General features: G+C 35.4%; 2 protein-coding genes across 4 annotated transcripts; one reads left to right on the top strand and one right to left on the bottom strand.

Annotated features, from left to right (window-relative positions):
• The first annotated feature begins 319 nt into the window (after positions 1-319).
• Positions 320-10,879, top strand: LOC124415599 (AN1-type zinc finger protein 5). 2 transcript variants are annotated; one of them, XM_046896450.1, is made up of 4 exons: positions 320-692; positions 7,641-8,179; positions 9,132-9,300; positions 10,055-10,879. In XM_046896450.1, the coding sequence occupies exons 2-4, from the start codon at positions 7,883-7,885 to the stop codon at positions 10,201-10,203; spliced, it is 615 nt and encodes a 204-aa protein (XP_046752406.1). In that variant the 5' UTR covers positions 320-692; positions 7,641-7,882; the 3' UTR covers positions 10,204-10,879. The 2 variants fall into 2 exon arrangements, with proteins under 2 accessions (XP_046752406.1, XP_046752414.1); XM_046896458.1 differs by lacking the exon at positions 320-692 and adding an exon at positions 6,903-7,368.
• Positions 10,880-15,419: 4,540 nt separating this feature from the next.
• LOC124415089 (juxtaposed with another zinc finger protein 1) lies at positions 15,420-22,604 on the bottom strand. Of its 2 annotated transcripts, none has more exons than XM_046896406.1 (5): positions 22,270-22,604; positions 21,635-21,817; positions 19,697-19,808; positions 18,123-18,263; positions 15,420-17,410 (listed from the first exon to the last, which is right to left on the bottom strand). In XM_046896406.1, the coding sequence occupies exons 1-5, from the start codon at positions 22,367-22,369 to the stop codon at positions 16,954-16,956; spliced, it is 993 nt and encodes a 330-aa protein (XP_046752362.1). In that variant the 5' UTR covers positions 22,370-22,604; the 3' UTR covers positions 15,420-16,953. The 2 variants fall into 2 exon arrangements, with proteins under 2 accessions (XP_046752362.1, XP_046752370.1); XM_046896414.1 differs by having other exon boundaries at positions 22,526-22,550.
• Positions 22,605-22,613: the final 9 nt, after the last annotated feature.

Below are 22,613 nucleotides of genomic sequence, written 5' to 3'. Positions count from 1 at the left end.
CAGAAAGTAGGTGTTCTTTCTGAAAACTGGAAAAATCATTTCTCATCTTCTTTCTTGTCATTATAATTAAACAATTCCAAATTTGATCTCTATTTGCGTCACAATAATTCAAGATTAAGTAAATGCTGGAGCAGAAATTTATTTCTAGATGGTGGCAGCGCGTTGCGGTGACTTTCAAAAGCAGGAACGCCGCACGATTTTTCCCGTCGAGACGCATTTCTTTCAATTGCGTATCCGCGGGCCGAGGTCGAGTCGAGGTTCGACTAGTTTCGATTAGTTTCGAGGCGATTCCGTGTATCGTTGCAGTGGTCGGACATTAGCGGGAGGGGAAGACAGGAGTTCTAACTTTACACCAGTCATCAGCAGTATTGTTCCTCTGCTTCTGAGCGAAGGTGTTGGTCAGTAACCGAGGTACCCGACGGCTAGGACCAAGACTGAGATTTTCCCTAGCCTGGGAGTTGGAGTAATAAGTTGACCTAACCAATTGACCGGAGGACAATTTTTAGTGCCTGTGTGGATTGAGTGCTTCGCTGTATTGTAAAGAAAATAAGGAAAAATATCTGCGGCGCGAGTTATCGAGGGGATATGACGAGTTTTTATTAAGAATATGTGGGATAACGTCGCAGGATTTCAATCGGCCACACGTCAAGTCAGCTGACATATTGCGCCCTGCTACGCCACAGCAGCCTTCAGTAAGTGTTGCAATAGCTGATTCTTGTACCCCTCTTTAGCGTACTATTTTTACGACACGAGGCAAAATCTATAGGTGTGTGGTAGACGTAGGTAGACGAAAGCTATGTTAGAGATTTCAAAATTACACCTTGTCCTCAGCCTTTCCTTTTTACGGGTAAAAATTGATCCCCGCCTCGTCGCACTTGAAGTAAAGCTAGTAGAAAACAAAAACCAGTCGAAGCCAAGAGTTCGACCAGGCACGAAATACACAGGTAACAAAGAACCGACGTAATATCGGATTAGTATTGCCGTATGAGAGAATTACGCCTACGTGTTTCTACACGCGTGTGTGTGATGTTACTGCCGATGATTCGAACGCAAATGAACGCAAACACGCGTTTACGTACGCGGAGAGAAAGAGAGCGAGAGCGAGAGAGAGAGAGAGAGGAGAACAAGCACAAGCACGATACGCACCCGTATGTATGTATATGAATACGTACACGCGACGGGCGAGCGAACGCACAATGTGCTCGAGTGCAACTCTGCTTTCTCACAATCAAAGGTGGAAACGGATCTCTTGCATGTTACAGGCATGGCGTCGAAAGTGAAATAAATTAAAAAATCACACGTATCGATATGATTTCGAAAAAGAAACGGCATAACGCGTTGATAACCGTAAGACAATGAAGCGAGTCAGTGTTTAGAACATTTTACACGATCTGCGAATGACGGATGTGTAGTTTTTATAACTGTAATGACCGCCGCACGAGTATATTAAGAGCCGTAAGAGACAGACTCGCCACACCTGTGAGGTTTCCTTCGTCGAAATTATTATTACCATTATTACGATTATTATTATTTAAAATTTTTTTTTCGTTTCTTAAATAACGATATCACTCGGCTCCGAGGTACCTCACCGCTCAAATAACGATAGTGATAAATTCATTTCAACAAGCTTATGCACGTCAACTTTGATATCGTTGAAATTCTCCGTTACGCGGTGGAGAAATTTTCTTTTACACTTCTTGTCATTTTTCCTTTATTCTTTCATTCTCCCTCTATCACGAAGCAGTAGCAGCAGCACTGCGTTTCTCGAAACTTTGCTCGTGGCAGAGTTTAATGACAGAAGAAATTCTGTTTCTTTGTCTCATATTTATTACCCGAATTCACAAGGTCGTGCTGATTATTTTTATTTACCCCCCCCCCCCCCCCCCCCGGGTATAATTGTCGCTGTTGTTTCTTTATTAAAAATAAGCGGAATAGACCTTCGACGGTAAAAGTAATCGTGTAGGTATAATAAACTCTAGGTTGAATCAGCAGAGGTTCACGAGTTTCTTGGTCGGTTCGACTTTGCCAAGGACGATGCTTCCATACACATGCGACGACTATCGTCCATAGACACTCACTCGTCTCGCCGTATACACCTGCTTCGTTAGACGTCCCACGTTTTTTAACCTGTTGTTCCATCATCGATACATTTTATCTTACGATGCATACATTGTATACATGTGTACTATGTAAATTAAGCGTTTCTCAGCTGATACGTAGTTCAAATTAATTCGAATTAATTCCAAGTATAGACGTATTTCTACGTCTCATCAATCACTTTGAAATTCACCTTTCAAGCCGGCTCAGCTGAATTATTCTATTATCGATGATCCGGTATGCATCAGGACTAACTTGAATTTAAAAATGTATCGCAAGTCAGCAATTTTGAAGTTTTACATTATACATTGATAACCGCCAAGCTGCTTCTTCGATTATTCCCCCATTTCAAAGTAGCATTTTCATGTGTAAAATACAATCTACATTGTGTCTGTCGAAAAATTTTAATTAATAACCGAAGAGATTTCGTTCGAAAAGCTTACCATCGCATTTTGTTATCATGTCGCGTGTCAGCGACAGCATCGCTCATTTTTTAATTGTGGCAAATAATAAGTTTACGAAGATTCAAATCTTTCTATAAAATATATTGTTGAGTCATTTTTTCCTAGAATCAAAAGTTTGGTGGTTCTTTATAAATTCTACTTACCTTTCTCGGAAGTTTCTCAATATTTCTCAGCTGTCTTGAAATAACTAATAGGAGATAAAGCTTTCTTCAGTCAATGAATCAGATCCTCTTTTGCACTGTGTAAAATATCGCAGTATCGTACTGTATGGGCGGTGTAAAATTCTAAACAAGGAGGACGAGAACGAGGAAATGAGTCTTACTACATTTTCCGCGACCACCGTTTCTTAAAGTTTAAAGTATGATGAATAATTCTTCGCACTCATGACGCAACTATAGATTAAAGCTCGCATTTAACCGTCAAGTTGGATTTAATTGGAAATCCAAAGAAGATTTTTATACAATTATCTAGGTGGAAAATATTCGTACGTCATTGTTATGTGCCAGTGATACGCTCTAACTTTTAGTTTAGTATGAGTCAATTATATTCTATACCAGCTGACTATGAGATACTTCTACGAGGTAGTAGTAGGTAATAGCGTAAGATTAAAAGCCTTGGGAGTTTACGCGTAAAGAATAGATACTTGAATGTAGCCGCCAATGACGACGCTTGAGTGTATACAATGACAAAGGATTGGGACGAGTTCGTACAACAACCTGCGCTGGAATTGCAAACACAAAAGACTTGTGCCTGTGCAACGCCATTTTTGTCTGAACGCTATTTTCGAACTTTGCAAATCATTCAATGTCGTCGTCAACATTCATGATATCCAATGTTGCTGTCATGCTTGGAGTGGAGCCGAGTAGTGCATCTGTGTCCTCGACGGTCTTTATCTTGTAAAATTTTTACGAAAATGTCATCCCTCGGCGAAAAATGTGCGTTAATTTCCTGGTGAACTTTTCTAAGTCATCAGTGTGCAGACAGCTGGGATTCTCGATTATTGTTAGCTGTAAATTATTATACATCGAAATACGTAGATCCCAATTAAAATACACAGTAGCAAGCCTCGTTTGTTAAATTACGTAACGACGAAAATTTCCATTTTCTTAATTAATTCTCATATTAAGATTCACACGAGCGGTATAAATTTACGCATTTTGCTCAATTCACGTTTTGACCAGTCCTATAATAATACGGTGAACAGTAAAACGTGAGATCTGCAGTCGATGCGTGCAGCGTGTAAAGAAAGTGCAGCGAATTACTGTTGAGGTTTGTTTTTTACTATAGATAAAACACAGCTCATTGATTCGTTTACTTGGTAGAAAAATTATTATTCCTCGTGTAGAAGCGTGGCGGCTACACGACGAATATACACCGCGTGTGCAAGTCTATAGATAGATTTTTTTTATTCTATACAGTAAAAAATTCGTCCGTTTTTTTTTCCAATGTTTTTCACATATTTTCTATTTTCCAAGAAACCGTATCATCGTTTAATCGGAAATAAATATTACTGCGATTCAGTTTTCTTTCACCAATGTTGTTTTTATTACACTCTCACCGAGGGCAATAACATTCCATGTAGATTGCAACAACTTGTTGTCCGCGGATATTCTTGAAAATATCAAAATAGTGTAAGTACACGTGTATGTATGCGTAAATACGTTTTATTAATCTATCTTGCGATCTGTTTCACCGAGGCAACGTGACACTGAACTCGCAACAGCTGCTACTAGGAAGTTTTGTAAAAATACGCTTCGAACAAAAACCAGGTAGTCAACGACCAGAATTTTGGATGACTACCAAAACTTGGAACAAAGATGACATAGTTTGCAGAAGATATCCTCCCACGTCTTGTTTCAATCCATGTGACCCGCTAGATTGTAACATGCGTAAAAGTATACAGCATTCCGTTTTCGATTCAATTCCTTACTTGCGCCAAGTTTAAAAATTGATTTTGCGTTTCTTGTTTTTGTACGATGTCCGTTTTCAACCGCATTTCTTTTACCCGAAGAAATAAAAATATTAGTGTTAGGTTTAAATTTTACCAAGTTTCCTTTCATTATTTGTCTTCTTTCGATAGTTAACGATTATGAAAATCATTTCTATCTGTCGGCCTGCCGAGAGGTCAAGTTCTGCTGCTTGCTAAACCGTTGGAAACTAATGAGAAAAATCCACCTGGCCAAGTTGCATAGACCAAGAGCAAATACTCCCTGTAATATTACGGCTGAAATATAAGTAATTGATGTACTCGTAGTGTAATATTTAATCAACTCTTCCAATGGTATCTAGTGAATACGTATATTATAATTATTGCCAAAGTCTTGACGAAATGGAGAGTAGAAATAAGAGTTGAAGAAAAAATATATATTGCGTACCCATTAATATACGAACGTCCCGTTAATTACCGTGCCTATTATGTAAAATCAGTGCTCATTCAGTCGTGTTGCAATTTGTGCAATAATTTCGATGGGATAGAAAGTGCGCACATATACCGAAATCGCCAATGTTCATCGTCAAGTTATGAGCCAATGATAGAGATAGCCAGTTTCTTCGAAACTATAATATTATAGTATTGCATGTTATTGTGACATTATTATATATACGAATTAACAATTATCAGAATGAATTTGATTTTGGGCAGCATCTCACGCCTCAATTATCACCACCGTCTTCTTCCTATTTATTAATACACATATTATGGCCATTCAAATTGCGTGTGATTGTTATTATACACGTTGATCGGCGTGTAAAGTGTCCTGCAGCAGTCAAGACGTGTGAGCACGAACTACGTCAGCAGTGACTAGCGAATACGCAGTATTCCAGCTTCTCACTCGCTCGCGATGTTCCGAGCGACGCGCGATACGAAATTACGAACCCGCTATGTGGAGGGGGGTGGTGGAGTAATTTGGTATTGGCTCACGGCGCCTGCGCGGATCGGCCATTCGTATCGCATCGCCCGTCGGCGCTCTTTATTCTCTCTATATTGCGTTAATTCTCAGTCTCCGTTTGTCCCCCAGCGTTTCGCGTCTCCTCCGCGTTTTAAACCTATGATCTTTGGACGCATGCACCCCCCTATCCATGATATCTATTCACGTGAATTCGTGCCAAACAACGTCGGGTCTCTAATCGAAAATTATACTGAATAAACGAAAGAAAGCAAAAACGATAACTCGGCTGGCGATGAATAGGTTCTTACAAAATTTTACACATTTTTTTTCCTCACTTGTAATAACGTAACGTCACGTTCACTTTTATGCACTAATGTAATTTCATGTCAGTCAGCAAATTGGGTGTCCTCGACAATTTACCGCATGTTACGAAGTTAATACTGTTTCATTTCTTTTGTACGCAACGTCTTCGCTTCTTCAGTCAACGTTTATTAAATTTTATTGATGTTATTGTGCCTTACTCGACACGTGAATAAACCGTTTATCTTGGATCTTGATTTTTTCGTTCATTTGACATAATCCAGTCTTGAAAAGAAAATTCAAATGTTCAACATTTCGTGGCTGTGATTTATTTTACTTTTTTAGTGCTTAGTAATAACAATAGTAATAATAAAAGAATTATGTTTACGCAGGGTTGAAGAGTGATACCGAGCAACACCAGCAATCCTCATCTTTGTCCTCTATCTCGCTTTCCCTCTCTCTCCTTCTCTTCTACGTACTATTAAATCCACGGCTACACGACGGTCTGAAGCTGGTCCTTAATCAAGCAGTACCGTATTTTCAGGGCACCTGCCAATTTCTCTCAGCTGCTTCACCTTCGTTTATACATATACTACATACGCAAGGTTAATCTACGCATAACATGTTCTTAACCTTGTTTTTCAATTTGGATCAAGCGCTTCACCCCGCAGCACATTTCAAACATCTCCAGACTGGATTGCGTCGTGCAAATATACGAGCGTATTTATAACAGAGTGATGCTGATCGGTAAAAGACAAAGCACGACGACGATATGTTGCATCAATATTAAAACAGGCAACCTAAAGAATCAACTGTCTTCTGCTACTCAATCATTTACTACATGTCACGTTATATAACCGAATCATCGCACTTACAACAGCTTTGACGCGCGCAGTCGTCGCTCGTCGCTCTCTCCATGACCCGACGGTGAGGGGCGCGCAAAATAACGCGCCACCGTTTTGGTACGGTGTTGAGAAACTCGTGTAGAATAAGGGCGGGGAGGGGGGATCATCGCTCTCAGCTTTTTACTCTTCCATTCGCCTTGGGAGTTAGTGTCCGCGCCACCGCGCCTCTGCGGGCTCTACAGAGTCCATAGTAAAGTTCTTCGCTCCCAATTCCATCCGGCGGTGACCAAGGGCCCCCGCTTCCCTCCCCTTGACCCGCCCCTCTCGGTCCGACGTCGCGACTCCTCCTCCTTCCCGCCCCCCTCCTTCGGCCCTCCTCGCCGTTCGCTGGTTTGCTACGTTCGCTGCTTGCCTGCCTGCTTCGCCATGATGAAAACATTCGCCCGTCGTTATCGTTGTTCCGTCCTTGTGGGTTCGGTTAGATTAAATTCTCTCTCTTGTATCGAACGTCGAAATAGTTACGCAGTATGCAATTGAAACAAGTAAAACGACAGATAGGTTTACTTACATAGTGTTTTGTATTCTTGTCTCGTCTATTAACAAAGTTAAGTACGTCGTCTAAACGACTAAACGTATAATCGCGCTGTGCTGCTTTGACCTGGTGTGGTGCGCGGGTGGTGCAATATATTAAAATACTACGTCCAAATGCCCAAAAGATTTTCCACTGGTTACTCCATGTTGTGGATTCGTCGCAATAACTTTGCTTCTCGTGAAGTGAGTGTCATTAATTATCGAAGGATTTGAAAAAAGAAATTGTTTGTACTTATTTATTTTCTTAAGTTTTTTTTTCTTTTTTTTTGTTCTGTCAGATTTCTTGTTTCCTCGTAATATTCTTGCCAATTCGTGGTTGACGTCGGGTTTTTCTTTTACTTTGCATCATGGTTTTTGTGACTAAACGGAGGGGTTCTGGTGATCATATTTCTAACCACGCACGCACATGGACAGCCTTTTATTAACTCATACTTACTGGCCTATCATTGTTACAGAGAAGTTCGTGGTGACGATAAACACCGTGTCGTGGAACGGAGGAAAGAAAAAAAGTGAGTCGGCTGCGACGAGGAACTATTAGCAATTCTTGTTATCTGACAGGCAGTAACTCGTCGATATTACCGGCTCAACGCAAAGAAACTTACTTAGGATTGTATAATAAAAGAAATAGAAAAGGGGTAAAGGAGTAGAAGAAAAAAAAAAAGTACTCCGTATTAAAGTAACAAAAGAAGTGTCAAATATGGAACGAGAATCCAATCCCATGCAAGCCTTGTGCCGTAGCGGCTGTGGGTTCTATGGATCTCCTGCTACCGACGGTCTCTGCTCTTTGTGCTACAAAGAAAACCTTAAGAAGAAACAACAGCCACCAGTCTCCGCTGCATCTCCACCAACCTCCTCACCAACCTCACAAACCGCTTCCAGTAACGCTGGTACGTTGCAGACCGGATTCGCGAGTCCTGCGTCAACGGGGACGACCGCCCAACCAACCATTCCCACGATTCCTCAGCCTACAAATGACCTGCCCAGTCCGAAGGAGGTAAGTTAGATATTAAGCTCGCTTGTGTTAATGGCCATGGTTAATGTCGTTGCCATGGATACACCAAAAACATTTTTTGGCAGTGACAAATTTTAGTAGATTATGGCCTCCGGGCTTGGCACCTCGACAGACGGTGACCAGGTACTGAATAAACGTTGATATGATTCATTTAACAGAACTTGGGATCGCTGTTTGAAGTTCACTAATGTTTTATGTATATTTTGAATTTCTTTTATAATACATCTTACATTGTGCATCACTTATCGCCTGTCGTAAAAGTGCAAGTCACAAAATCCAACCTAAGTTTCTTATTACTTATCTTTTTAATGTAGCATCATTGTTTTTAATCCCAAAATGTTCTTTGTACATTGACTATCGAATTTATCAAGATGGCTTTGAATCTTTGTTTTCCGACTTGTATTTAGCCTACAAAACTTGTGATCCCACAAATTTTCTTAGTGCATGTTAGTTTTTATTCACGTTTATCACATCATTTTTTATAAAGAATTCTCAAACATCTACCTCCCACTCTTCCCGACCCCTGTCCCCAGTAAAATTCAAATTTCTAAAATGGTCACCAAAAGTATTCATAATTTCTATTTGTTAGTTCAGTAACCTTCTAATTAAATATATAATAATAACAGTTCATTAACAACAGACAAACTTCCATGTTCACGTAACTCCTCAACTCGGTGTTTCACATTTTTTTTTTTTTCAATAGCTCTGTGATTGAGAATGACAGAACATTATTTGCTAAGGAAGGAAATACTTGATGCTTTACAAAGTTTACATTCTTTCAGTTTGTACTAGCCAGGTGACACGTTATTTTTTTTATTTATTTTTTTTCTAACTTTCATTCTTGAGTTTTATTTGTGATTTCTTTGAGTAGCATATACCATCAATTAATGTTAAATGTGCATCCAGTAGTAAGATTCATTTTTTGTATGACCAGGTGAGCAGAGAAGATCAGGAAGGAGAAGCTGGTGCAAGTAGTGGGGCTGCGGAAGGTTCGGTCAGTAGTGGGGATGCTGATGATAGTTTTGATGGCAAGGAGAGTGACAAAGAATCCAAAAAGAAGAAAAATCGTTGTGCTGTTTGTCGCAAGAAAGTGGGCCTGACCGGTAAGTATCAATTGAAACTTCACTTCACTTCACAATTGATACTTTGACAAAAGTATTTTTTCGTAAATTATGAAATGAAAGAAAAAGAATAATAATCATGAAAAACAAATTCGGCTCAATCATTATTTTTAATATTTGTCAACTATCAAGTGCCATTTTTCATCGAACAAAATGAGAGCTCGACAAATTCAAGTTTAGTTTCACCTTAAACTAAGTTCTGAAATGTCGAAATTCAATCGGAAAAATTCACTCGTATACGTGTCTATCCGAATAATGCCTGGTCTGACCCCCCTAATTTTAGCTGATCAGGAATAAGGTTGACAGTCCTAGCGTTTAACTTACGCCTATTCAATAACACGCGACGTATCTTCTCCATGCGCCGCTGTGATTAGATCGAGGTTGCTGGAACCAACCTTATTTCTTAGCCGCTTGAACGAAGATCAGATACGACTTTACTTGGATGTACATGTATAGTGAAAAAAATCTTCAGCAGTCCACTCTTTGAACACAAAATATTTTTGTTTAGTTTGTCGCATACATAATTTTTTGTCTTGCATCACTAATGAAATTGGTAAATAATTTTAGAAAACATCAAGCGTTAATTATTAAAGAACATTGTTCAAAGCTTACCTGTGAGCATATGAATGTAATTTGTTTCAATATAAATTTCTGTCCTCACACTTATAGTTTCATTTGCCATATCTTTACCCTCGATCGTAATAGCAGGTATCTACTAACTTGCAATGTCTTACAGGATTTGAGTGCCGCTGTGGAGGACTGTTTTGCTCCGTGCATCGATACAGTGACAAGCACGACTGCAAATTCGATTACAGAGAAATGGGTGCCCAAGAGATTCGGCGTAACAATCCAGTTGTTGTTGGTGAAAAAGTGCAAAAAATTTGAACTATTTAGTGTGTAGTCATTGGGAAAATGGTTATATAACTATATAAACAAACAAAAGAAAAAATATAAAACACGGAGAAAACGAGATATAAATTATCTGGCAGCTGATTGCACATTGTGGAATGAATGGAAGACAAAAGAACAAATTCAAATTTAGATGATAGTGCCATGTCAGAGGTTGTCATCTAGTGTGAATTTAATACGAGAAAATATCTGGTTATTAACTGCTGCCAGCTTACTACTACTATTACCTATTATTATCTTTATGGTTATTACGATTTATCATTATTATTCTATATTATGTTTATTAATTTACTTAAAGGCAAAATTTGTAAAAGAAAAAAAAAAGAATTCCTTGTATGTATTTTAAGTAGAGGCGGAATTCCTGGTGCAGTCAGTCAGTCAGTCCAAAATATCTTAGTTAATGAACCGATCGAAACTACAAAAATTAACACGTAGCGATTTGTTTCTATATTGAAAGGGAATGTTATTTAGATGATGACTGACGTTGATGGGTGATCACAATTCTAGGTTAATATTAGTCTAATAATTATTAAGTATATTAGATGATTGATTCATAAATAATGCAATGAAGTATAAGTAGTACTGTGTGTTTATGTCCAATCTCACAAGAATATAACGAGCATTATTACTCATTAAATATTGTTTGAATTTACGTTTTTGAATAATTATTTACACTTCGTTCGCGGATGCTGCTTTGTTAAATATTACGTTATAGGCGCGAAATCGATGTATGTATTATATACGCGATCATAAACAGATCCGTAGAGTCGTTTGCCTTTTGTCCGGTTATCACTTGCTGTCAACTGAATTTTTCTAAAAAATTGTTCAAAAGGTTTGAATCTAGCGGTGTTGTGATTCTTTTCCTTTTTCTTTCGTTAAAAATTCTTTTCTCTGTGAATTTTTCATTTTCATTATTTTATATTTAATTTATCTTCAAAGCTGTAAGGCATATATGTAGTCTTGTGCAGCGGCGTGCAATGTGTAAAACGTGTAGAAAGATGAGAAAGAGAACAAGGTAACGAAGAATACCATCATTTATTACAAGGAAGACTTATCTAACTGGGGGAAATGAAAAAATCAGTTCGTTATATAATACCAGCAAATTTTCTTCCGTATCATCACAGCTGTAGATAATTTTCTTGGTTTGTGTCGCGTTTTACCAGCCTCAATTTGGAAATGCTATGGCTTACCAGTATATTATACGTTTGTAGCGATTCATGTAATTTTAATTAATATGTTATCTGCATTCCGTTACAGCCGCTATTCTCGTTGGTTAATTTGATGTAAAATCTTGGAGAATAACGGAATTAATAGAATGCTAACAACTTTCATAGTTTAGTGAAAGAAAATCATGTTGAACGTTGAGCATATTATCGTCGTAGACAATTGTTTAATACCCATTTCTTATTTCTTTGTATTACTTATTGTAGAAATCAAATATAATCATGGTTAGCAATAAAGTTTCAAAGTTAGCAATTGCGCCATAATGACAATTTCATTGAGTGAGAACCCATCGAAACTTTGGCTCTCCAAGGGGGGGTGTATCCTTACTTGTTCCACTGAACGGTTGGAGAATTATATGGTATAAAGCTGGTATAATATGACACAACCCAATTACGTAGTTGATTTTTAAATAGTCAGGAGAGATTTTTTGTGAATTTAGACAGCCGAGCCTAGGACAAAGATAACTTCTTTGATAATTTTGAAGATACCACATCCTCAAGAATTAGCAATATTGTTTGACTAAATTTACAAGATTAACTCTCCCAGCACTCAAGACAATATTACCTCGACATCAATATGTCTCACTACCTTTGTTTTCAACAATTGGATTTTATGGGATGGATTATTCGATTCTATAGGCGAAGAAAATTGTTTGACAGAGTAAAATATACCAGGTAACCTGACGTCATAATTGGTAGAGTCGCCTTTTGGCCTTCGTCATACTTTAGGCATAGCATATTTTTCTAATATATATCACAATATTGGATAATCGTGAAACTAAAGACAACTAATTGACCACACTTCAGCTGTTGTTTGTACTTGGCTGGCTTCATAAGGACGTAATGACGCTTGTAATTATTAAAATTGATATTAGTATATTTAAGCAATTAAAAATAACATCAACTTTAATATATTATACAATTACCATACTATCCTCCAAAATACTTTAGATTTTAGGTTCGCCTAGGTAAACGGAATTAGCATATTTACACACCCCCAGACGTCCTAACACAGTTCTCAAACATTTATAATTATAGTGGACTATATTTATGTATATTTAAAAACAAAAATATATATAAATTCATCACTCTAACGGTTGCTAATTTTTTTATAATTATCTTTTCTTCATCTTCCTAGTGCAATGAGTAATGAATATCCGCTGTACAAGTACGCAAGGCAACGCCAGAGGATATTTTGTTTTATTATTACTTGCACCGTTTATTTTATATCAATGTTAACAATACATCGTTTTGTATCAATCGCAAAGCAGAATATGGAATTAGTCAACATGGACGGCTTTGCGTCATATCCGAGCAGCGCTTAGATAGTCAACGTTTTTGCTGGATACAGCTGAAATATTTGTTTCAATTATTATTAAGTTTGATCGGTTGGCAATCTGTTTTCCGAATGAAGAGTTCAGAAAAAGGTATTTCTAAATAACGAATGGTCGAGGTATTATTGAAGATGGCTTACTCTTGATATCTTTTATTTTCAGAGCAGCTACAAACTTTGAAACTTGTGCACTGATTTGCTTTCATCAAAATGCCATGCAGTAGGTGAAAAAGAAGATTTAAATGTTTCGAGCATTGTGACTGAAGCACTTTAGTCAAATTGAATATCAAGAAGCATCAGTTCATTTCTTTTGTTGTGTTTCAGTGCCTAATGTTTCGAACGCTTGGAGCAATAAGAAAAGTGTCTGTGAGCCACCTTTGAAGAAAACCTCGTATATTCATAGAAAAAGTGTGTACACAGTATTTTAGTTATGCGCAGTAACAAAGCATGTTTTACCATTATTAGAAGTTTGCTGAAGTATCTTTGTAATGTGTTACAGCTTTGAATTTGGTGTTTAATGGAATAAGGTACAACATCGATCGGTGAGCTTGTTAAGGTTGACAGCTCGAATACGTAGAAAATCGAAATTTGGATTTTTCATTAAATTTACAACTAAGTATGGAATTTTGTTGCCATGGTTCTATTACAAGTTATGTAACTGAGATTATTCTGTATATAGGAAAACTATAGTTAGAAACTAATTAAAGTATAAACTGAATTCTCTCTCTTATCTACATATTTTTCAATTTTTTTATACACCTACAACTACTGTATAAATGGCTATTAACATGGGTAATGATGTACAAGTAAAAGTGTAAATTTAACGCAAATCCACCGTTCGGCGTATAGTCTGATCACTTCCTTGTTGTCACCTTTTGTTTTAATACTCGCTTCAGCTGCTAGGATTTAAATGCACTGAAAACGTTGGGTCAAAGTAAATTATTTAACCATAAAAATTGGTACACAAGTGCCATATCAAAATTACGGCATATTAGAAATAATAATTCATTTTTAACATATGCATCACACGTGTGTCAAACACGCTGTTGTTTTATAATTGTTTGCCCTGTAAAATTGAAAGAACGTTATAGTGTAATTAAATATTCAAAGTAATGCTGAAATTAATTTGCCGAAGAAAATTTATATGGTATGAAAATAAATATACGTTATATTTTGTACGCAACTAATATCCCTTTCTCTTCACACATCATTTCTTTGTTATCGTTTGAATTTTAAATGTTATTTCATCTATGAATTACTTTGCTTTAACATAAATTGTCAAATTTTACATTAAATTCATAGATGTAGTTATTATTTGTTAAACAACTAACTTGAGAATATGCAAGTATTTTAGATTTTCTGGGTTGTGATGGTTGAACTTAAAAAGCAATCAAATAATATCGCTTCATATATGGTATATTGATTTCATAATGAAATATTACCTTTATTTGTTCTATACTTGTACCTTTTTTTCACCGTCAGATTGTTTGTCTACATCTGCTATTAGAGGCATGCGAAATACGTAAGAATAATATTTTGTACCATTTTTTTTTCTGTGTTGAGTGGTCAGATTGTAGAACACGAACATGTACATACATATGTTCAAGAAATGGATAGTTAAATTATTAAAAAATCAATTATTGCCACTTATTTATTATTATTATATACAATTATTTTATGAAAATTATATCACATGATGAAAGAATTGAGATTGAGCCTTCGACTAAAATCCAAACTAAAATCATTATTGCACTAATGATACCTATATCATATGGAGAAATAGAGTTAGTGCCCATCAAAATTTTTCTTTCCAATCTTACATAGATAGGTTTGGCGCCACAACCATTCCGTGGTTATTTACTAAACATATTGGTATGGTGCACTAAACTTCTTATTGAGAGTCAAGTATTACAATCCGTTCTAGATCCAGTGACATGCATACACGTAATGGAAGCATTCATTTTCGAATACACGTTTGTTTATTTGTGTCCATTTGGATAGAAATCTTGTTCAATGTCCTTCTGCTTTTGTGCTTCACTTGTAAAAATTTGGCTAATGTTTCAAATGAAATACAGTTTTTTCTTCCTAAATGTAACATTTTTTAATGATGCAGTAGGCAAATGTTCCAATATATTTTCCATTTATGATCAAATGTAATATTTTCATATAAATATATGAAATACATACATACACTTGCTGGACAGTAATGTTTTTTCGAGAAAATTAGAAATTTTTCTAAAAGAACTAGTAGAGACTAACAAATTTATTACCATACCTATTGATGCTGAGCTTATAATGTTGAAGTCATAAAGTTATTCGTGAACATCTCCACCAAAGGGAAAATAAAATAGAGAGATAAGAAGAAAGAACTTAATTTGACGGTTTAAATATGTTTTTTGTAGGTACAAATGCTAAACGTAGCTAAAGTTGAAGTGATACAACTTTCAATAGCGGGAAGCAAAAGAAAGAAAAAAACATACCAAGTCTTTTACAAGTTTATTTGTAACAAAATCCAATTCTATGATAATAAAATTCTACTATTTCTTCCTTTATCTATTTATTTATTATGAATGTAATAACAAATAAATAACTACATTATACTGATGGAATTAAATTAGGTACATGAATTTTTTTTGCATACATTTTCCAACAAAGCAAAAGTAATGATATCGCATTGATGTGAAACTTAAAAATTCGATTCACCAACAATTTTGTTCTACACTTAGAATATATTTGTCAAACTTATATCTATTCATACCACACAACGTCTTAAAATATCAATTTTTATTGCCAACAAGTGTTATTAACGTGTTATTGCTAAAATTCGATTCTTTTAATGCCATGGACATAAGACTATGAGAGAAAAATATTTTCAAATTTCATACCATAAGAAAATTTAGCAGAATATAACAAGTCACAAGTCCAACGACATATAACTGCTTAGTGATTTTTTTGATTCCACTTAAATCGGAGTTATTACATGAAAAATGGGTCAGAACCAAACTTTGTCTCTTATCTTGACCTCTACATTGTCAAGTCAAAATCCTGTGAACGAATTATTTGCTAGTGAGTACAGAGAAGGCTTAACATGGCTCAAACAGTGTAATATTTACTGTTGTGAGTGGTTTGAACACCATTATTGATGATATTAATATTATCCTGCAGCATGAGTTGAAAATGTTTTAAATTAATATTATGGTGCGCTTTCCACAATTGCGTATCAACAAACACCCATCTTTACATTAAGTTGTTACGTCAGTGTTACATGAATGTTATGTAATTTATACGTTTTGTACGAAATAATTGTTAACAAATCATATAAAATTTCTATAACTGTAATGATCTCATCGTGATGAAATTTTTATTGAAGAATGGCGATTTAGATCACACAACTGGTAATGAATATTGACTCTTGTGTTTGAAGAAACGATTTCCTGATACAAAAATGAGTATGTAACTTTTGAAATCTATGAAAAAGAACAAGTGAGAAATGACAATTAGGAAAACATATTTGATAACAAATGCATAAACCTAATGCATAAAGAGAAGATATAAAGACATCGGTATGCGATAAGAGAAAAGTTATTTCAGTGATAATGGCAGGGAAGGAAATAATTTGTATCATCACGCTGATATTTGGACATCTTGTGACTTCATCGAACAGTGATATCAAGAAGGAGAAAGTTACTGCCAACAGAAACAGGTGTTATGCAAAGCTATGTAAGAAATTCAGTTACTCATGTATGATGAAAACAAAGTTAAAAGAACACAAGAAGTTTTAGGCATGGACATGGGAAGATAACATGAAAACAAGCGGCAAACCCAAAATTAAAGAATATTTCAACTATGAGAACTTCACCGATATGACAGTTTCCCTAAACTTATGAAAGTTGAAAAGGTAGGCGCTTGATGACTTTGGCGTAGCGCTGAGCATATATTATGATGCATGAAGAGTGTACTATGTCGACGCGCCCACTAGATGAGTTAGAGTATATCTTAGGGGAGCTAAAATACTTATGTGAATTGTAAGCATCTTACAAGTGTAATACAGTCACGCACATTTTTAAAGAATAATTAAATTGAGATTATGTTACAACTTTCAAAACCTGAGCGATATGAAACATTTGACTACATCATTTGAAGTATTTTTTTTTTCTTATATCTTTTTGACTAGTATTCATTAGCTGTTACTGTAATATTAGGATAATTTATTTGACTAGAGCTTAAATTAGCAAGGTATTTCTGTACATTATGCACAGGATGCAGTACAGGCTCTGCCTTAATGGAAGTCTGTACAGGTAGTGGCGGTGACGATGCAGGGGTCAGAATACCAAGGTCACTTTCACAATCTGTTTCTGAGACAACAGACCGTTCTTGTTTTATGTATCCGTGATCTTCGATTGCTGATACCTTACATTTTGATAGCTTCGTTAAATGAAGGGGATGCCTGTCGCTGATAGAACTGGTACTGCTGTCATAGTCGCTTTCCAATTTAATGACCATTTTATTATTTGGCAGTATCTTCACTTGCAGTAGGGAACTGCTATGTTGTATGGCTGCATGGTTCTTCAAGCCATACGAAGTTTTATAGCTCTTTCCACATGGACATTTAAACGCCTTCCGTACCCTAAGCGCAGAAAATTAGACACGTGTTTGCTACATCAGTTCTCACATGGTTTTAGTAGACTGTAAGATTAATTGAAATGTTCCAGTCAGAGTTTTATTAGATTATATCTTCTTAGCACATCATGTGATAGTTGTACTTGTAGGACTAATAAAAGTAGGACAGCAGCAAGAACGCGGCAAATAGTATGTGCATTTCAATGAATTCGATTCATTATTCAAAATAATAGAAGCTGTTGATATTCTGAAGCTTATTTTTCAAGTAAAAAAAACTGTCACACCTGATGAACTGCTCGCAAAACTCGATCAATCCAAAATCTGTTTTCTTTTATTCGTTGTTATTTTCTTAGTTGTGGCTAAAATACAGATTAATGAACATGTTTTCAGAATTGAGAATGGAGTTAATTTTTGTTTGACATGTATTACGGTGTGTCCTTAAAAATCAAAATATATAACAAACATCCATTAACATTAGCAATACAAAATTAAGATTTCCAGTAACGATGAGACTCGAGACTTTCTAAAATAAATAATATTGACACAGCAAAACCGATTATTTTATATACATGTACATACACATGACCGAATTATTTGCTACAGTTATTGAAATGGGAATGTTTGGTATTAGCGATAAACTGAAGTGACTGTAAATCAGTATTATTTTATGTAAATGATCGACTGTAATTAGACAAATTATTTATACTAATAGTACCTACTTGCCATCATTTTTATGCCCGTTTTTAGAATGGTACTTTATACCATTGATGTTCTTGTAGCGTTTTTTACATCCAGGTACGGGGCAGGCAAATGGCTTGTCCGTATTGTTGTTCTGATTCGCAGTATTTTGGCTCACAGCCCTAAAAGTAAGAACGTAATACTTGACAGATTTGCAGCGATAGTATATGATATGCAAAATAAAAGAAGTATTGAGTGAAAGTTGGAAAATTTCAATTCGTTTGATGTCAATACCTTCTCACAATTTAGATGAGAGAAACAACATCATGATAGTAAGTTAAAGCGCCAAAGCCAAATTGATAGGACTCTAATTTTTAGGGTTGATAATATATTTTTCCAATGTAATCACAATGTTATTATACAAAATTCGGAATCGTAATCTGAGTGAATTTACTGCTGCTAGAAATATGCAAAAAACTTGATAGCATAGAGAAATGATAATAAACAATTCGTTGCTTACACAAAATGTTTTTTTATACCTTTTGTAACCATGAGTATAAAACAAGGATGGCATTCAATTGATCATGAAGTTTCCACTGTATAAAAAAAACTTTTGCAAACGAAAAATTGGAAATGATAATGTTTTTATACTTGCAATGAGATGCTTAGCCAGTCAGGGGATACTATAAATGACCATGCTAATTACACATTGTTTTTCTGCATATTAACATCAATTTTACAGCTACAATAAGCTTAAAAAAGCTAATAAATGTAGGACCAGTACTTTTGTTACAAGTGTAACAGTAACACAAATAGATGCTACAACATTCAGATGCAAAATATTCAACATAATCTATAATTAAATATTCAAAAGTAAACAAACACTATGCAGTACAAACATTAAAACATGCTTAAGACAACAAAGAGAAGAGCAATATTGTCTGATTGTCCAATAATAGATATTGATATTATACGAAGTATATAGACTGCGTAACGATAGATAAATCAATTATGACATCACAAAAGATATTCGCAATTAAAAGAAAAATTGCCAGATATACAAAACAGTACACAATAAAGATGCACAAAAGTTTTACTGTCCAGATTCGTCAAGTTAAAAGCTTTTCCCTATATACCGTAGTTTTTGTGCCTGGGAGAGTTCGAATGAATTTGTTGTTAATAAATATTTTTTAAAATTTCAAATTTACAGCTAACACTGGGCTGACAGTTTTAAGGCTCTTCATAGTAAATACAGTCTCAGGCAAATTTCAGATTTCTCTCACTTCGGTTTCAATCTATACGGGTATTTCACTGAGAGGGTCAGCACTTGGAACAATTAAGCCGCACTTTTTTTTCATTTTTGGAAAGAGTCCTGTGTAAACGAACTTATTTGAAAAGTTATGATTAATCCTAAAAATGGTTTTTATGAGGAATTTACTACGAAAAATTGAACAAGTTTCGATGATAAAATATTTCATCACCACCAGTCTGCAGGACAAATCTCTTGATGTATGTATGCAAGGTATTTGTCGGCAATAAGACGTATGACAGAAGCCACAGTAATGTTAATATTTACACCAGAACTTCCATTAATGAGGAAAAGTAATGGGTGTACCTGCTGCCATAACGGAGGATGAAGTCAGCGGAGAACTCCGAGGAAGTAGTCCAGGAGTCATTGCTGTCTTCTGGCTCACTAACAAAGTCCTCTCCCTCCTCTGCCTCACTGCCTACATCGTCAGTTTTTATATCATATTCAAAATTCATCCATATAGAATAGCTATTCATTATGGTTAGTAATTGGAATTTAGTCAATGGAGACTTACAGCTGGTTCAGTCACAGAGTCAAATTAATTGATAATTTAGGAAATAATCTTGAATAGTGTGGCTTGAAAACTTTACAAATTCCATCAACTTAGCAAGTGATGAGAGTAGAACACAGATTAAGAAAAAGCGACTATCTATTTTTCAATTTTCTCTATGATACAAGTCTATCAAATGTAGGCTTGCATACAAGTTTTCTAAGCAAGCTGTTACATTCTCTCAGTCTCTGTTTTTTAACGCCACCAAATAATTTGATAAATCAGTCTTAATTAACTGATCTATGCTTTTAAAATAATCCATAATGGCTAGTTTGGCTGCATAGCTAAATGGAGATAGGAGCTTGTCCTGCTGACAAATTTTTTCATACATTTCTCGAATTGAAACGGGTCATAACAACAAAGTAGATGACAAATACAGTTTTAGTATTAGCGTGATATTTCTATAGATTAACTCACTTGTAACTGATTGTTGTAATTCCAAAATTTTGTTAACAGATTTTAAAAAAAAAGTAGTATTGAGGCTTTCAAGACGATATTCCAATTTTTTGGAAATTTGCCTTACTGACAATCAGATATGTACTCTATTTATCTGTGAGGAAAAATTGAAAAGTAATATTTTACTCAAAACGTCTGAAAACATCACTCTAGTAAAAAATTATGTGATTAAACTCAAACTTGTAACAAGCATAGCACTTTATGTGGTTAGATTTTCAGAAAAATAAAAATAATCTGAAACTGTTTTCTTCCAGATTTTTGTTGACCTGTAGTTCTCAACAATACTTTATTGTGATGTGTTGTTGATCGTGTGTCCTAATTTTTGAATCCTTAATATTACATGTGGAATATAATCAATACCTTTGGTAGGTTTTTTTTAATTAAATTGAATGAAAATCTACTCAAAATCAAAATAGAATAATAAATTAGCTGCGAAAACATGATTTGAAAACGTAAAATCGCTTTCAGTTTTCGTGTACCTATTACCAAATGAGAAGTACGGTCAATAAGCCTATGAGTTGTTATCTACAGGGATGAAGAAAAACCAATCGACATAATAAGCAGAGGTATATTTATTAAAAAAATAACTACTTGATCGCTGTTTGCGCAGCCATGGCAAAATGGTCAGTGATCCAGTAGAAGGTAATAGATATCAAATGGTATCAACATGAATCTGTTATTATGTTGAGTAAAAAATAAATATTAATTTCGATAAGTAGAAGATCAAAGAACATATTTATTCTTACGATGCTTTATAACTTGATGGAAGTGTACAGTAAACTTTGTGAGCGTAACGAACTAAGACCTATACAACCCAGATATTAACTCACCTTGGTAATAACTGTCAAACAGTGTATCACAGATAGGCAAGGAATGAAACATGACCCTACACGATAAACTCTGCTTCGAATGATAGTTCAAAGAAAACTGTACTTGTAATATGCGCATGGCAGAACTTCTTGATTCATCCAAGGTGAAGTTAAAAAATTTTTAAATTTTTTATTCAGGCAATGTAAAGGTCGGCAAATAAACATGCTGATGCAAATTATTTACAAAACATGTGTTATGCATGCCGAATTTTACCAACATTATCATGCTTGAAAATATGTATGGTGGTAAAAAACATCATACAAGCTTGAGAGAATCATTCAACACAAAACATTTGAAATCTTGAATAAATTTGATAGACGACAAAAACACCACATTAGAGAAGTATGATAGCATGAACAGAAACTGACCGGTAGGAGTATTATTTTTGTTGCGCGTTGAGGAAGGAAGACAGGTTTGATTTGACCTGGATTGATGGACGGGCTTGACGCCCTCTTTTCGTGCGGCATCCGTCAAGAATCGTAATACATAACTTAGAGGTATGCAAGTCGGCTGCTGTTGCTCAGTTTGCTCAACAACTCGGGGGTCATAATCTGGAAATGTGCGCGTAGTATAACGTTACACGAAAATTTGATGAAAGCCAAGCAGATTACAGTCTAATAATTATGCCGATAAATCTTAGTCGACAGTTTCAGTGTCACATGTTTTCATGTGTCAAATAACAGCTACATTCGTGTTGACTGATGTTATTTTATTGACAATTTTCAAAATCTTCCCAAAGATAGCAGGCAAATTTGGACTTTTGGATGTATTGATTATCACTTAAAAATTAGTTTTGGGACAAACAAACGATCAGTAATGGAAGTAAAGTATATTATCTCGACAATCTATGAGCGCTGGTAGGGTGTCATAGAAGTTATTACATTGAAAAGAACGATTAATTATAAGAGTCACTTAACGTTTGCTGATGAATCCTAGATAACCTCAAAACCGACATAACCTCAACTAGCCCGAGTCGTTGATATGAGACAACAAAATTAATCACCAATATGAGTTTCCTCGATGTGTTGTATTAGATCGCCTAAGCTTTTAAACGTAAGACCACAACCATTGAATTTACAAATATTTAGCATAAATACAGCCATTTCAACTGCAATAATCCCAGTGTGATAAAGTCAAATGATGCATTGATAAAAGAGGGCTGTTAATCGGGATGTAGTGGTACAGGAGCAAATGAAACAAAATTATTTTCGATAAGAGATGATGATTGTCATTTTTTTTCAAATAATATATACGCTAACGTCGCGCCATAATTGACGCTGCTGAATGTCGATCGTCATTTTCTTCATATACGGTTTTCAACTTGACTAAAGATTGCAGACGAAAAAT

This window comes from Diprion similis, chromosome 1 (genome assembly GCF_021155765.1).
Source record: "Diprion similis isolate iyDipSimi1 chromosome 1, iyDipSimi1.1, whole genome shotgun sequence".
Taxonomy (NCBI): Eukaryota; Metazoa; Arthropoda; class Insecta; order Hymenoptera; family Diprionidae; genus Diprion; species Diprion similis.
Note: the sequence above shows the minus strand (reverse complement) of the source record. Positions and strands in the feature narration are given on the sequence as shown.